This window comes from Varanus komodoensis, unplaced genomic scaffold (genome assembly GCF_004798865.1).
Source record: "Varanus komodoensis strain SLA01 unplaced genomic scaffold, ASM479886v1 scaffold2, whole genome shotgun sequence".
In the NCBI taxonomy this organism is placed as follows: Eukaryota; Metazoa; Chordata; class Lepidosauria; order Squamata; family Varanidae; genus Varanus; species Varanus komodoensis.
In genome coordinates this window covers 10,007,210-10,024,644 of record NW_025335568.1, presented here as the reverse complement: position 1 = coordinate 10,024,644, position 17,435 = coordinate 10,007,210, and the positions used below count along the sequence as shown (strand labels likewise).

The window sequence follows — 17,435 nt, the reverse complement described above, 5'->3', positions numbered from 1 at the left end:
CATTTCAGTGGGTCAACGCTGAGGAAGGCTTCTGCATGAGTTGACCCCGAAGTCGAGTTGCGGGGCGTCCCAGCCGGCTCGGAGCGTCGTTCCTCTCGCGGAGTCATCCTCTTAGTCACGACTTAGTCTTCCAGACGTATAAAAGGCTCGGAAGGTCCTTTCCCAGGCGCGCGAGGCTGGCGGGTCGCCATTGGCCGTTTGCAGCCGGGGGAAGCAACTAGCGCGGCCGAAGGCTGGTCCTCGGAGGGGAGGCGCGGCTCCTCCGCACGCCCGCAGCTCCGCACGGCCCGCGCCTCGTGCGCCCCGGACCCCCGCGGGGAGTCCTCCCGCTCCTCCGCCGGGAGCTGCGATTCCCTTTGTCCTCCTCCTCCTCCTCCTCGGCGGCGCGCTCCGCTTCTGGCAGCCGCGCAAGATCCCTCCCCGTTTGCCGCGGGGGCGCCTCCTCTTGCAGAAGTGCTGCAGAGACCGAGCGGGACCGGGCGCGCGAGCGAGCGAGGCGAGAGGGGGCAGGATGGGGCGCCCGCGGCCGAGCGAGGCCCTCGGCAGCCCGGCTCCGCGGGGCTGGCTGCTCGCGCTGGTTCCGACGCTGCTGCTGCTGCCGCTGCCGCCGCCGCCGCCCCTGCTGCCCGGCGCCCGCGCGGAGGAGGAACCGAGCTGCCGCGGAGCCTTCGACTTGTACTTCGTCCTCGACAAGTGAGTAGGGGCGCCGCGCCGCCGCGTCCCCCGGAGCGCCTGCGGCGTCGCCCCCGGGCCGGGCACGGCTCCTTCTTGCCGGGCCGGGCACCCCGCGGGGGGCGCAGGGCGCCAGAGTGGCGCCGTGGGTAGAGGGCCGGGCTGCGGGATCCGGTCCCCGCTTGGCCGTGAAACTCGCGGGGGGACTCTGGGCCGGCCGTGGCTCTCGGCCTAACCTTCCTTTCCGAGCTGGTTCTTGTGGAAGCGAGGGTTCCTTGCCAGAGGAGGAAAGGCGGGCGAGACACGTTGGTGGTGCCGATGAAGATGGTGATCGCAGCTGGTCCCAAGTTTCCAGCTGGCTTGGAAAGTTTCTCCGAGTTCTCATATTCCTGCTCTCACGTGTTCTGTGTTTGACGTGTTCAGGAGTGAGGGAAAAACGTGTTGTGCATGCTCAGAGGTGCTTTTGATGGTTGTCAGAGGTGTAAGGATTGCCAAAACGGTGGTACAAACCTCCTGTACACAGAATCTACAGACTCTGGGGCTTAAGCCCCCGCTACCACTTTTTGCAAATGATCCTTGGGATGTTTTCATTGTTATTTATTTATTTTGTTACATTTATATCCCACCTTTTATCCTCTTGCAAGGAACCCAAGGCAGTTTCTGTAATCCTTCTCTCCAATTTATGCTCACAACAACCCTGTGAGGTCAGTTAGGCGGAGAGGCAGGGACTCTGGGAGTTTCATGGCTAAGTGGACACTGAAACCTGGGTTTGCTGAGTCCCTGTCCAGCAATCTACTATTCCACACTCTCATTCCCTCCCTTTTCTCTACCAGCTAAAGTAGGATTTAAAAAAAATGCAAATAAGACTAATTGAAGAGGAAGGTATTTTTTGAAGTATTGGTCATATGGTACTATAGCCCCTATGTATTTACTGAAAATACTTATTTAAAACATTATTCATTTAAAACACTGCCTTTTTGCTACTAAGGCTTCAAGGTCGCTTGTGAAATCATGCAAAACAAAAAGGCACACAAACCTAGATAAAAAAAAACAAGCAAACTCTATCTGAGGACGTAACAGCTGAATCTGGGAAACCTGTGCCATGTAGGGTTGGACGGGGAAGACGTGGGAGCCAGCCCGCACCCAGCCATGAAGTTCTGGGGGACTTTGGGCTCCTGACTCTCAGCTTGAGTGAATGCTCAGGGTTGTTATGAGGATAAAATGGAGAAGCAGAGGAGCCTGTATGCCACTTGGAGGAAAGGCTGGTTATGAAATGTGAAGATAAAGTGTGAAAAATACTTTTATCTGGTTGATGGGGATCCATCCTGATCAGGATAGATTCGGGCCCAGTTTTGGGACAGCTTTGGCTGGGGTTGCCAGGAGAGGGGACCTTCTTCAGGAGGTGAGTGCGACCCTGTTACTCTTTCTTATTAAGAGCATAAGGAAAGCCTGCTGGATCAGATCGGAGGTCGCTCTGGCCCGGCAGGCCATGCACACGGTGGCAAACCAGCTGCCCGCAGGCTCCCCACTGCAGGGTACACCAGACTTCCTCTTGCCTAGCTTGTCAGCAACAGGTGCATTCAGGCTGCCACCTCTGGTGAAGGAGGCAGCAGCTAGCCCTGAAGGCTAGTACTCACTGACAGCCTCCTCCCTTGTGAAGCTGCCCGGTCCAGATTGCAGCCATCACCACTTCCTGTGGCAGTGAATTCCATAGTTTGTCTAAATGCTGTGTGAAGAAGTAGTTTCTTTTATCTGAATGTCCCACCAATCAGCTTCACAGGATGATCCTGGGTTCAAGTGTTACAGGAGATGGAGAAAAAGGTCTCCCTCCACTTTCTCCACACTGTGCATTACTTTAAACATCTCTATCGTGTCTCCCCTTCCTCACCGTTTTTCTAAGCTAAACAGTCCTGGGTGTTGTAGCTGTGCCTCGCAGGGGGGCTGCTCCAGCCCCCTGGTCATCTTCGTTGCCCTTCCCGGTACTTTTCCCCACTCAGCTTCATATGGCTTTCGATTTCATTGCCATGGCAGACCATGGATTGCCTTCGCACGCTGGGAGTTGCAGGCTCAGAGGTTTGAAGAAGTCAGGGGCATCTCAAATAGGTTTCAGGTGATGCTGTAGAGGAACGCGGGCATGGCGATCGGGCAGGAAATGAACCTTCAGCTCACCCTGATCTTAAATGTTCAACCTTTCAGAGCTTCATATCTTAAAATCAGCTTTTCCCATTGCATCTTGAAGGCCCCAGGAAGTAGGTGCAAAATATTTCAATCTGGGCAGTCCTGGTTAATAATCTGACTCTTTTGACCGATGGAAATTTGCTAATATTCTTCAGAGACAGTGCTGCGCAATCCATTACTGTAATCCCATATCCAGTGCCCTCCAAACGTGTTGGATTACAACTCCTGTCATTCTTAGCCACTAGAGTCAGGCTGGCCGGAGAAGATGGGAATTGCAGTCGACACATGGAAGCCACCAGGTTGGAATGGCTGCATGAATAGCTGCGGTCAGGTGATTTCTCTTGAAGCCGGAGTGTGGCAGCCAGCACAGGGGGTGAAGCTGGTGACAACAGCCTCTTGCCACGGGTAACATCTGCGCTGCCCTCTGGAGGATTGGAATTGGTAGGAGGGAGGGCAGCTCTACCTCTTCCCAATTGGACTTCTGTAGCACACTCTACGTGGGGCTGCCCTTGAAGATGGTCCGGATACTTCAGATGGTGCAGAATAGAGCTGCCAGGTTGCTGATGGGGACTGGGCATTGTGCTCACATAACTCCAGTCCTCCGGCAGCTTCACTGGCTTCCCATCGCAGTCCAGGCCCAATTCAGGGTGCTGGTTATCACCTATAAAGCCCTTAACGGCTTGGGACCTGGTTACCTAAAGGAATGCCTTCTTCCCTATTTGCCCTCCCACCCCCTGAGATTGGCGGCAGAGGCCCTCCTCCGGGAACCCTCCGTGAAAGATGTTAGGAGACAGAGTACCCGGAGGAGGGCCTTCTCTGCGGTGGCGCCCCACTTATGGAATGCGCTCCCCAGAGAGGTCTGCCTGGCACCGTCGTTATTTGCTTTTCAGCGCCAGGCTAAGACCTTTTTAGTTAAACATTATTTTAATTGTTGATTTTATTTATTGATTTTTACAATTTTTTGCCAGGATGTCGCCAATATTTTGTGTAATTATATCGATTGTATTTAGTTATGATTTGGAAGCCGCCCCAAGGCTTATGCAACTTCTCCAAATAAATAAATAAATAAGTTCTCCAAATAAATAAATAATAAATACCTAGAGTAAGCTGAACTTCACTTCGCTGGGCAGCTGCTCCAGCATCTTCATCTGGCCTGCACTGAGTGCCTGTTTGGTTCACCTTCAGCACAGCCTTGCAGTCGAGGCTGGGAACGCTGTTTGGTCATGTGTGAATGTGCGAGAGAGAGGGAGCAGACCGATTCTCAGTTTTTTAAAATGTTTCATCTTGGAGTGGTGCTTGCTCCAGGCAAATAGCTGGTGAGACGGCTGATGGACGATTCAGGTACCAAAGTACATTGTGGTTGGTTTGCCCATGGTAAGCACTGGCAGACCACTAGTTTCACTGGGGGTTGCTGGTCCCCTCTTCCTGGCACTGTCCCCCTCCTTGCCCCAGCAGTGAGCTTTCTTGTGGCTTCTCTCCCGTTTCAGTTTTCCAGATGGCAAAAGCCATCTGTCAAGCTGGCCCCCTTTCTGGCAGCTGTGAGCAGCTCCTTCGAAGTGTCCCTGCATGGGAACTGAAGTGGTGCACCGGGAGAAGGGGGCAGGGAAGGAGAAAGATGAGGATCTTGCAGCAAAAGTGGTGTCAACCTCCCAAAATGTATTATTGCAGCAAAAACAAACAGGGGGTTGGAAAGCTAATGGCAGTGGGCCATGAGAGGATGTGGGGTTCTGTGGCTTGGCCTTGTGGGATGCGGGTTTGACAGGGTGGAGAGAGAACTTGCTGATGAACAGTGCCAATGCAACAGCAGTCCGGACCTAGAACCGTGTACCCCTGGGGATCTGTGAAGCACCAGGTTTTTGCAGGCCCTCTGGCCTCTTCTGTTGACACCAGCTGCCCTTGGTGCGGCTGTTTCTCCTCCTTGGTGCCGCTTCCTTGCTTCACAGGGAGCCAGAGGGAAAAGGGACTGGAGCATGTGCCTGGCCGCCCTTTGCCAGGAGTCTTGTCTGGGCCTGAGTGTGATGCAGTCTGGACAGGGGTGGTGGGGGACAGTCACGGCTCCTGGAGAGATGTGGGCCTTCCTTGGGGGGCTGCCCATGCATGCCCTTGCTGTGGCCCTGCTGGTAATAGGACAGCCCGCCACATTCCCAAAAGGAAAGTTTGCATGCCGTGAGCAAGGACATTGCATTTGCCTGAAATAGGAGTATCTGTGCTAAAGTGCAACAGTTTAACTTGGAAAGCATGCTTTGAGATCTGTACAAATGGCTCCTTCTCTGTAGCCATTAAACATAGGGAGCTCTGTCTTGTTCTCCCTCCCAGACACACCGTATTTTTCACTCTATAAGACGCACCTGACCATAAGACGCACCTAGTTTTTAGAGGGGGAAAACGAGAAAAAAAAATTCTGGATCAAATGGTTTACTAAACTATTTAATAAACTATAACAGAATACAGTAATACTGTATTTCAACCTTGTAAAGTGAACAGCAGTCAACAGTGATATTAAGAACCATCATCACTGTCATTAATAAAAGAGAGACTTTAAAGTTTGAGTACTCTTCTAGTTTTCGTTGAACCCATAGAACTCATCAACACTAGAGTCAGAATTTATGAAGCTCTGTTGCTCACAATCACTGACATCACTTTCTTGGTCAGTAGTGGAATTATTGAAGGAATCCACAATCTGCACCAGTTATACAAGAGCTGCTGCAGACAATTCAATAACAAATCTAAAAAAGCCAGTAATGTCCACGCTGCCCTACTAGTAAATAATAGAAAAAAACTTCTGACAAAAAATGAGATATTGTACGGTAAATCAAACACACAGCGGACTAAGTAGCCTTTGAAGAATAAACTTCACGAAGGTAATGTTATTCAAATATCCACTGATCCTAAAAAAAAAGTGTCTGATCAACTTACAGATAACTGATCCATGGAAAGCTTCCTGATAATCACAGGAACATTCCCCATCACTTCCCCACGGGCTTCATTAAAAGACAGGTTGCCATTTGAAAACACACACCGACCTGTGATTAACAGCTCTCACCTGTGCCGGAGGAGGGGGGCGGAGCAGGGCGCGTTGGGCGCGTGCTGGCCAGGTGGTGCCATGTGGGGCCGGCAGCGTGCCGGCGGTGGTCTTCCGGGCGGCGTGGCAGTGGCAGGTCTTCCCAGGCGGAGGGGGTGATCAGTTTCCGGGAGGTGGGGGTGAGCCGTCCATCTCTCCGTGCAGCCGGTGGGTTAAAGCCTGCGGCTCCTCCTCCTCCACACCGCTCCCCCTGAGCAGCACAGCTCTCGCCTGCCCCGGGAGGGGGGGGTGGAGCAGTGCGCGCCAAGCGTGTGCCGGCCAGGTGGTGCCACGTGGTGCAGTCGGGCCGGCAGCGTGCCGGTGGTGGTCTTCCGGGCAGCGCGGCGGCGGCGGCAGGTCTTCCCAGGCGGTGGGGGTGAGCAGTCTGTCTCTCCGTGCGGCCGGCAGGTTAAAGCCCGCGGCTCCTCCTCCACACCGCTCCCCCTGAGTGGCACAGCTCTCACCTGCGCCGGGGGTGGGGGGCCGAGCAGGGCGCGCTGAGCGCGTGCCAACCAGGTGGTGCCACGTGGTGCAGGCGGCCAGCAGCGTCCCGGGCGTCAGGCACACACACATTCGCTCTGTAAGATGCACAGACATTTCCCCTTACTTTTGAGGGGGAAAAGTGCATCTTATAGAGCGAAAAATGCGGTACTTAGAAAGGGATGTTCCAGATATAAATGCCTTTCTATCCATGATCTGTATTAGGCTGATAGGTTGCAGTGGGGAAGAGTGTGCTCCGGCTATGAACGATCGGAAGCAGGGCCTTTTTAGTGATTGCTCCAAGCGTTTGTAACAGCCTCCCCCAGCACTAAGGAATTCCAATTCCTTACTCAGGTTTAGAAAGAACTGCAATGCAAAAATTTGTTAGCTGGATTAGAGGTTTGCAAATTAAATCCTAGGAAATAACTCAGCAAGAAATTTAGCACTGTCATTTTAGTGTTCCTTTGGTCACTTGGGCTTTTACTTAATGATTTTTAAAAGTGAACATTATATCTGCTTTATTGTTATCAGCCCCTTTGAGGGGAGGCAAAGCAGCACAACCACTAAATGCATATATCAATAAAAATAATGGTAGATTTAAATGAATGCCTTTGAAAGGAATGATGAAACAAAACTGGAAAAAACTGTAATGCCATTTCAACTTTGTGCTTTCCAAATGGATTGTACTCAACTTCTTTCAACCCCAGCCAGCATGGACAGTAATAAGAAATGTTGAAATTAATATTCCAAAACATCTGGAAAGCACCAGGTTGGGTAAGGCTGATACCAAGGAAAAGGAGCATATTGCACACAGATATTATTGTTGGAGATCAGTTGTTTAATTTGACCTCTTTCACGAAAAGCATGCTCATTTTTGTTTCTTTACAGATCAGGAAGTGTCAAAGAAAATTGGTTTGAAATTGTTGACTTTGTGAAGCAACTGACGGACAGATTTGTGAGGTAGGTTGTTCTTGTGGTTTCCCAACTTAGCAAGGATGGGCAAGATTGCAAAGCAAGCCTTTTGGTGCTTATTCTTCAGTCATACACCACTTCTGAGGGATTTTGAGACACAGATGGTTTTGTTCAGATAAAGCGAGTGCAGAAGAACCAAACTATATTGGCAATGCAGCATGTTACTTCAGAAGCCTAGATCTGGTTCTGCTCCAACCTCATTCTTGTTTTGTTCCTAGTTTGTTTTGAGGTCCTGTGAAAATCCACATTTAATGACATAAGAGCCCTGCCAGGCCAGACCAAGGCTCCATCTAGCCCCAGCATTCTGTTCACCCTCTGGTCGGTCAGCTGCGCACAGAATTCCACAAGCCACAGCACCCTCCTGCCTTTGACCCCAGCGACTGGTGCATGCAGGCCTGCTGCTTCCGATACTGGAGGTGGCCTATAGCCATCAGGTCTAGTAGCCATTGACAGCCGCCTTCGCCATTAAGGTCTCCGGCTGCCTTTCTAAACCATCCAGCTTGGTGGCCATCCTTGACTTCCATCCTTGACTTCCATTGTTAATAGTGCATTGTGTGAATTGGGGCTTCCTTTGATCTGTTTGCAAACCCTGCCCCCAAATCAGCATCACTGGATGATCCCCTTTGGATTCTAATATTATAGGGGGGAGAGAGAGAGAAAGAGAGAGAGCCTCTCTGTCCACTTTCCTTTTGTACATTATGCTTCGTTTTGTATGCTTCTGCCAAGTCTCCCCACACTGACTCTTTTTATAAATGAAGCAGTCCTAGTGGTGAGCAGGCTGAAAAAGAAATGCAAACAATTGGACAATGAGTAATGACACCAGCATTTACTGTTAATGCATCTGTTGATGGTCATTAATAACAATACATTGGCTGCACAGAAAGTCGAAAGAAACATCCTGCATTTCTTTCCAGGGTCTTTCCTGTCACCTGCTACCTCTTTTTATAAACCGGAGGTTCCAGGGCTTGAAACTCAGACCTGTTGTCTTCAAAGAAAGAGCTCTACCTCTGAGCCGTGCTCTGTGTACAAATTCAAAAGCGTTCTGCTTGCAGGCCATGTGTTTTGCTGTTCATGGCACACATGCAGATTTCTTAGCCAGATTTCTACTTTGGTCTTTGCAGTATATTTGCAAGGATACCAAGCAAGATCCTTTACTGAAATTGAGAGTCGAGACAGGTTATACTTATTTCGAACTAAGTGCCATTGCACTAAGTGGGATTTACTTCCAGGTAAATCGCCTATTAGGCAGTAAAATGTCCAGAATTTTCGAAAAGGCACGGATGGGGACAAAATAGTTTTTCATGAGATGGAAAGGGAAAGTCCATATTTGATTGCTTATGTCATAAATATCTATCACTGAAAATGGAGAACAGTGCAGAAATCAAGTAGTCTGGGGGCAGAAAGGAATCCTTACGGGCTGAATGGCTCCCAGTGAGATGCAGGAGGGCCTCTCCTGGATTTTAGCACATGTGATCATTTTCTGGTTTTGGGGATCACTAAGAAACCCACAGTGATAAATACAACACACTGGGGGAATACTTGCACAAAACAGTAAGCCAGAAACAACAGTGCAGATGAGTTGCATGTGGGTATAAGCAGGGTTCCCCTCCTATCTTGGCCCTTTCTTCACGTCATGTTTCTTCACCAAGGATAACAATTATGTGCATGCAAGAGAACCAGACTTTGTAATCTATCAGCTAACCCTAGTTTAAAACTGGGGTATGATTCTGGGTGGTCTGGACACAGCCAAAATAGCAGTCTCCAGTGTCATGAGAAGCCATCTCCTTCCTGCTTAGTTTACCTGTTCTCAAGAAAGAAGGAGCAAATGCATTGCTTGGAAATGCATGCTGGCCATCCACACCTGGGCTGTTAAGCCACAGTCTGGGGGCTCTGAGTATCGTGTGAATACAGCCATTGCATCATTATTTATTTATTTGCAGTATTTTTTACCCTGCTCTTCCACCAAAAAAGACACCTAGGGAGCATTACACAGATTAATAATAAAGCAGACCATGCCCTTAAAGAAATCTAAAAGAAATGACACTGGAGGAAAAGGAAGAGAGGAAGAAGGAAACACTAAAGCTCACCCTGAAGTTCTAAATATATCTTAGGGAACATGGCTTACAAATTTCCTTTTAAAGCAGTAAATGTGACTTTCGTGAACAGACAACATAATATAAATTTGGAAGTGCTGTTTTGTTTAAAATCATTGTTTTAAATTCACTGTAATCTCACCAAGCGAGGTGTGCAAGTTGAATATTGGAAAAGGCACATGGGAAAAAGGAAAATTCAAATACATCATGCTTCCTGTTCTTCAGCTGCAATTTCCTGTTCTGCCTTTCATCACACCTAGGCCAGCTCTTCATTTGGGGATGTATCCAGAATGCTAAGAAATATGTAGTTTCATCCCATCTATCGAGACAAGTCCTGCAATATATATTATAGGACTGTATCTGTTGCCCACTGGGAATAAAATGTAGCTCATGTGGAAAGTATTGCTCTTATAATGCCTGATTTTGCAGTTTGGAAGATATAACTTTGGATACATACATTTGCTTGTAGATGTAAATATAATGTGTCAGTGCAAACAGCAAAGTTCATGTAGCACCAATATTGTATAGATTTCACATTGTTTGGTACCTTTTGTTCTGTTGGTAATACCTGCAGCCTGTTCATCTTGCATTGCACAAGGAAGGAATTTAGAACTTGGCACAGAATTTCGCAGTATTCAGTTTTTGTTTGGTAAAAAATGCACAAAAGCCCCTATGTGAGTTTTCAGGCAGTGCCAGCTGAAATGTTAGAAGCCATGGCTTTCAGTCCTGTGAAGCTCCTTGATTTTATTCATTCCCAGCAAAGGCTGGGACAATTTTGCAAGCTACGTCTTTCACAATCTGCCTGATTTGCACCATTTATTTATTTGCACAGCATAATTTTGCTGTTCCCAACATTGGTACAGAAATTGATTTTCCCCCCAGCATAGATTTTGCTCAGCTCTGGCTAAAGGCACCCCACTGGGAGCTCAGGAAGTAACTGCATAGATGTTACTGCGGTTAATTGTTTCCTATGGAAAATGCAATACAGTGAGCTATTGTGAGTTGGACCAGCTGCCAAAAAGTCATGTGAAATAGGCAGGCCGTGTGGCATATTGCTTGCATCTATCTTCCTAAAGTCAAGACAAGGTTTTCTTTAGAGCAAGCAGGGAAATCCAGTTGGAACTCTCCCTGCCACCCGCAGGGTAAGTTAATAAAAGATGATAATCATGTGTTTGAAAGAAGCCACGACGTCCGGACTCTCAGTTACTGGCAAAAGACGTGTTTGCCTCTTCCAGAAATGATCTGACTGGCCATTCCGAAGCCTTTTGGTCACCCTTCCTTTCCCCCACCCTTTCCTTTTTTTGTGGTGCTTTGTGTTGAATTGGCTGAAATAAGTGTGATTTGGCTGAACTGTGGGGTGAGCAGTACTTGGATGTTTGTTAAGGCTTTTCCCCCCTCCCCCTGCACCCTTTTCATAAGAGAAAGAGGGCTGTCTAATGGTTGACAAATGCTGTTCCGCACAGCATATGGTGAAAATGTAGAGCAGGTTTCATTATAAGAATTAGATCATTCCGGTATGAGTTGTGCATCTGTTTCCATTTTGCAGCATCTGAGAGATGCAGCTCTGCAGTAGCATCACAAAACATGTTTTCATTCTTTTGTAAGAGCCTTGGATTTATAGTGAGCCTTTTCTTAAAAAGGAAAAACTCCCATCTCCCCATTGGGATGGAATTTCTTGATGGTGGGAAAAAAGGACAGAAAAGTATTTGGCTATGATATTATCCATCTTTTTATTTTAAAAAAATCAGTTGAAGAAGCTGGTCTAAGTCAGGCAAGTCAAGTCAGAAAAAATAATTTCTTACTCTTCTTGGGCAGCACAATTCACTGAGGCATCCTGTAAGCCTTCCAGCTTGCAAAATTACTGTGGACCATCATCTCCCTGTTTCTTTTGCCCCGTGAGACACTTAAATAGTTGATTTTGATTGTCTAAATGTTTTGAGCCACAGCATGAAGAGAAGAGGCTGAAACTGCAAATGCTGTCATTGGTTGACTTTCCTCTCCCAACACCAAAATCACCTATAAACTGAGGTTGCTTTTAGAACCTTGCAGCTACAGCCGGCTCAGTTCTTTCACTGCCAGCTTCAAGGGTGGAGAAAAGGTGTCCTGAGTTCAGAGGCCCAGCTCTGAACTTGGGGCAGGTTTCTCAGGTCAAAGCCGCAACATCAGATAACCTCTTGTCCCTCTAGACTGTTTCCAGTAGCCATGGGAAACAGTGCCCACGTATACCTCTAGCATATAGTTGTGTAAATCATCAGGCTGTGATTCAGTGGCAGAGTCTCTTGTTTAAATACCAGCACCTCCAAGTATGGGTTCAACTCTGCCTTGAAGCCCTGGAGGTCTGTTCTGTGAAGTGCTGACAACATCAGGCTAGGTGGACTGATGGCTTGAGTCAGTATAAGTGGCTTCCTCTATTCTTAGGAAGAAGCAAATTTGGAGTCAAGTTATTGGGCTGTTCATCACTCAGTTATTATCAAGGAGCCTTCTCCAACTTGCTGCTCTCCAGATGTTGCTGCTTCTGTTACATGCCATCAAGTCATCTCTGTCTTGTGGCAATGCAAAGAATGGAAGCTCTCCAAAATATCCTGTCTGTGGATTCCTTTATGGAGTTGATCCATCTCATACTTGGTCTCCAGGTGTGCATTCCTCAGCATCCCCCCATAGGAAATGGAGAATTCTACTCTATCCCATCTGGAGGAGACGAGGTTGGGAAGGCTGTTGTCGAGCCCGAAAGACTTCACCGGTACAGCATCCAGCACCGCTGGGGAAAGATCTTAGCTGGAGACCCTTGGGCTAGCTTCTTCAGTCCTGTGAACTCGGGAGAGGATCACAGAAGGCAGACATGGGCAAAATAATGCTGGCTTCTATCCAGCAAGGAGCAGCAGTGCTTCTTAGGTTAGAGAAGGGCAGAGTGCACACTCTTGCCTGTTGGGATAAAGCCAGCTTCCCTGTGCCAGATGCTTTGGCGTACGGCTTCCTGGACATTGGCTGTGCTGGCTGGGGCTGATAGGGCCTGAAGCCCAACACTTCCAGAGGGCAGCGGGCTGGGGAAGGCGACTGTAACTTCGCTGGCATGGCTGGTCTCCCATGGCTCTTTCTTTCAGCCAGAAAGTGGGGAGGAGTGAGGAGTGTCCAGGCCCACTGCGGGCTTCTCATATGGACACAGTTAGCGCGAGTGAAACCAGCCATCCATCCTTCTGAAGTCTGGCCTTCAGCATAATGCTGAAATAGGGAATTGCCGAGCCGCCACATCCGGGACGCTGGATGCTTCCTGTGTGTGTTTTGTGTTGACTTGGCTTCTGTCGTGAGGGTCAAGGTGGAGAGATCCCCAGAGTCCAGCTGGGGCGTGGATCCTGTTGACACACGTGTGGGTGGTGTGTTTTGATTTATGTCTCTCAGATGGATGCTTTTCTTCTTTCCAAAGCCCCCGGACGAGATTATCCTTCATTGTGTTTTCCATGCAAGCGACGGTCATCCTGCCACTAACCCAAAACCCGTAAGTAAATTTTATTTATTTATTTATTTATTTATTTATTTATTTATTAAAACATTTTTATGCTGCCCCATTCGCCGAAGCCTTGGGGCGGCTTACAACAATTAGTTAAATAATTATAATTAAAAATATAAACATTAAAATAAAATACATACAATATAAAATAAGCCACCCTGGCCAGATAAAATTCAATAATATTAACATTTAAAATGCTGCTTAAATCTCTCCGTCCCTCCGTCTTCTCCCTCTCCCTCTCCAAGCTGGGATGCTCACCAGTACTTTTTAGCAACTTTTAGCAAGTATTAATACTCTGCCATTTACTGTTGAAGGGGAAATACCCTTAGACCTAAATCAGTGCCCACAGGGTGCCTTCCCCTCTCTGTATCTTCAGTGGAGGAGGAGTGTATGTGGGGGGTGAGGGACCTTACTTCAGGAGTAATCGCCATGCTGGATTGCTGATTTATGGAGAGTGTGGCCTCTGGTGATGCAGTCCCTCTGCTACCTCATTCGGTATAAGCCAAGCCTAGGCTACCTTCCTTACCAAGGTGCTGCGAGGATCCCTGGAATAATGTAGGTGAGCTTTTTGAATGCTCCAACGCCCCAGACCCTCCCAGTAGCATAGCAGAACTAACTGGAGATGCCCACGAATTCTTTGGGACTAAGTCACACGGGCCATGGCACGTGCCCCCAGATGTTTGATTACAAGTCCATTATAAGCATATCACACCAGTCCTGTATCAGCTGCACTGGCTGCCGATCGAAGACCGGGGCTGCTTCAGGGTGCTCATTTCAAGGTATAAAACCTTGCATAGTTTAGGACCTATCCATCCATGTAAGCCTCCCTGGACCCTAAGCTCTCCATTGAAGGTCCTGATTTGGGAGCCACCTTTAAAGGATGTTAGGAAGGCGCTATCCAGTGTTGGGCCTTTCAGTCGTGGTTCCCCTTTTGCAGAATCGGTTCCTCAGAGACGTGCACCAGGCACCTTTTTCTGTACCTGTTTCAGCACCTGGCAAATATTTTTTTTATTTCCAGAGTATTTTAACTGTTGATAGTCTTAATTTTAATTCTGATTTTAGGTTGTTATTTTAATTGATGAATTTTAAGATTTTAATTGTTATTTCTATATAAGATGTTGCCCATTCTGGTTATGGTATGAAATCAACACGGTTGGTGCACCTGCTGATGGAATGGATGTTTTTATTGGAATGGATGTTTTATTTATTGAATTGTTAATTTTGTTTCAATTTTTATGTTTTCTTTGGTTTTTAATTGTTGCAAACCCTCCAGAGAGCCATGTTTGCAAGGGTCTATAAAAGCCTGAAACTAACAAATAAATAAATAAATAAATGAGGGACTTCTTATTTAACAATAATTAAGTGGGATTGGGGTGGAAGGCAACAGGCATGCTAACAGCTAGGAATATAAATGTTCCTTTTCTGAAAGACAGAGGTGTGAGATTCTTGCACATATGTTGCACTGAGAAGAGATGTTCTATTTGTAACTGTTCGGTGCAGTCTCCAAGCTGCCATCAACTGATTTCTTTCCCTCCCTTTGTTCCAAGTGGGTTTCAGAATTGGCCTGTTACTGCAAGGTATCTCTTAAGAGTTGGTGCTTTGCTTTTACTTTAATGACGTGTCACCAACTGTGTAATGCCCTGCGGTTATTATTAAATACATTTTGGTGTGCAGACAGTTGGTCCTAGCAATTGAGATGGAATTCAGAACATGTGAATTTGGCAAAAGACCGTTAGGTCATGGTAACAAAAGAAAAAGGAGAGAGCAAGAAGAATAAAGATACTTTAGCCAAAGATTAACTTACTGTATTCCGGAGTGTTTACTGATTTGCTTAACCTAGTTGTCAAAAACTGAAGTTTTCTCACTGGCTGTCGGAAGTGGTAGTAAGCAATCCATTTGATTTCTGAGACTCCTTAGCCTGTCAGACATATTTTAAAAGCCACGAGGGCAATGCGCTTTTCTCCTTTTAGAAAATAAAAGCTGAGATTGTCAGGATGCAACAAGGTAACTCTGTGCACATCACCATCTTTCTGCACATGACCTGTGGTGCTGCATAGAGCCCTTGACATTGTTAGCGATGGCCTGGCTCACAAGGTTTAGCTTTGGGGTCCGGAGAACCTATTTTAGTTCTGAGTAACTCAGTCTTGTTGCATTCATGTCTCCTGCTTGTAGCCAAGCAGAGCAGCCCAATGCTTGGTGGGTTCCAGACTTTCATCACAGGAGAAAAATCCAGGATGCTTTGAGAACAGGTCCCCTTGGCTTTGTGCTCACCCAAGGCAAATGCAAGCAGACTGTAAGGATTTAGTAGGCAGAGTAGATTTTGAGGAATGCATCATTATTGACAAAGGAGTAACCGTAAAACAACAACAACAACTCTTGTAGCAGGTATGGAGGTCTCCGGGACTCTCATGTATGTGTTTCAGAGAGTCTTGGTTTGGATATTTGGAATCTGAATGCACTTTTGGGAAGATCACCCATTCCTTGCACTGCATATGCTTTAAGGCATGACTCCCATTCAGGTCGTTTTTGACTACACTTGCAGCAGAATCATTAGGAATCTTCTTGGCTTGAGCAATTGGCCTTTGAGACTGGGCTGAGTTTGGCCTGATTGTTTTCTTTTTGGCTTATTTGTTTTTCATTTGGTGTATTTCGGTTCAGTTTTCTTTTTGTTTCAATCACATGGCACCTTCAGGGACTTCTTTATTGTATTTATAGCTTTCCTTTTTTTCCTTTCAAGGAACTAAAGTAAGCTTACACAATTCTCCTCCGCCACTGCCTTCTCTTCCTCCTCCTCCTCCTCCCAGTCTTATGCTCACAACAACCCTGTGAGGTAGGTTGGGTTGAGAGCCTGTGACTGGCCCAAAGTCACCCAGTTGGCTCCATGACTGAACCCAGAGACTAGAACCCAGATCTCCTGCATCTCAGTCATATACTCTTAACAGCTGCATCACACTAGCAATCACTTTTCTGACGCCTGTTTTTGGTCATCCAAGGTGCCCTTTTGTATGAGTCCTAGTTGTGGTCACCCCCTGAGTAACAGGCATTCCCAGTGCTTGTTGTGTTTCAGGAAAGATCAGATTACCAAGCCCTGGGAACATTGCCAAGGACCCACCAGATGGGCATCTTTGTATTTCTGCTGCCCAAGTTGGGCTTTACAGGTTCTTCCCTCTGTTCTGAGCCATAGGCTGGTCCCATCATTGCTCTGCCTGACTTCAGCCCCATCCCTGGTGACTTAGACCCTGTTGTTGCTAGTCGCGAAGTCGTGTCCGACCCATCGCGACCCCATGGACAACATTCCTCCAGGCCTTCCTGTCCTCCACCATCCCCTGGAGTCCACTCAAGCTCACACCAACTGCTTCAGTGACTCCATCCAGCCACCTCATCCTCTGCCGTTCCCTTCTCCTTTTGCCATCAATTGTTCCCAGCATTAGGCTCTTCTCCAGGGAGTCCTTCCTTCTCATTAGACGTCCAAAGTATTTGAGTTTCATCTTCAGGATCTGGCCTTCTAAAGAGCAGTCAGGGTTGATCTCCTCTTGCCTCCAAACCGATTGCAAGAATATAAGAACATATGTTCTTACTGCAGATGCAATTTTTTAAAAAAATTGTTATTGTCTGTTATACCTCTTATGGTTTCCAGTGCATACCACTTTGGTCTCCATGGGGAGAAAGAGCAGGATATAAAATACTTCAGATAAATAAATAAACAGAAAGATTTCTGTGCTGGCTCAGACCACAGAAGTATTTAGCTCAGCATTCTGTCCCCACAAAGGGCAACCAAAGGCTCATGGGAAGTCCACGAGCAGGTCAAGACACTGCCTGACAAGGGGGCCATCAAGATCAGTAACCCCTAAGAGCTTTTCCTCCACAAACGTGTCTGTCCCCCTTTTCAAGCCACCCAAGTCATTGCCCATCACTCCATCTTATGGTTGAGAATTCCACAGTTTAGCAATATGTTGGGTGTGGAAATATTTCCTTTTGTCTGTCCTAAGTCTCCCACCATTCATTTTCACAAGACGATCCATGGGCTTCTGCGTTCATGAGAGAGGGAGAGAAAGGACAGGTTGCTTACCCCTTAAGCGTGGTTCTTTGAGTGGGTGGCTACTGACAGGTGTGGGTTCTCAGCCAACAGAACTCCTCCTTTGGAGTAATCAGGAGTGGAATGGAACGGTGGCTGGAGACCATCTTCCCCAGCCAGTGCACCCATTTAACTGGCATGGCTCCTGCCCAGGCTCCTTGGACAATTGCAACAGGGCAGTTTTCGGCAGGATGATGGCACTTCAAGGATGAGCCCCATCGTGTAATGAGAATGCCACATGCACTTTCCTCTCTGACGTCGGGTGCTGCCTGATTCAGCAGGGGAACATGTGAGAGGAGCGAAGGAAGCACCCTGCCCGCTGCTGGAGGAAGGCACACCCTGGGGAAGCGGGGGAATTCCAGCCCTGCAGCTGCACTGGGTCCACTGCCCGTTGCCCTG

General features: G+C 47.7%; 1 protein-coding gene across 1 annotated transcript in view; it reads left to right on the top strand.

The window, feature by feature from the left end:
- The first annotated feature begins 395 nt into the window (after positions 1 to 395).
- Positions 396 to 17,435, top strand: part of ANTXR2 (ANTXR cell adhesion molecule 2) — a 133,520-nt gene continuing 116,480 nt past the window's right edge. The window contains exons 1-3 of the mRNA XM_044428233.1: positions 396 to 693; positions 7,280 to 7,351; positions 12,878 to 12,949. Of these exons, the coding sequence (XP_044284168.1) occupies positions 512 to 693; positions 7,280 to 7,351; positions 12,878 to 12,949 (326 nt within the window). The 5' untranslated portion in view covers positions 396 to 511. The remainder of the gene's footprint in view (positions 694 to 7,279; positions 7,352 to 12,877; positions 12,950 to 17,435) is intronic.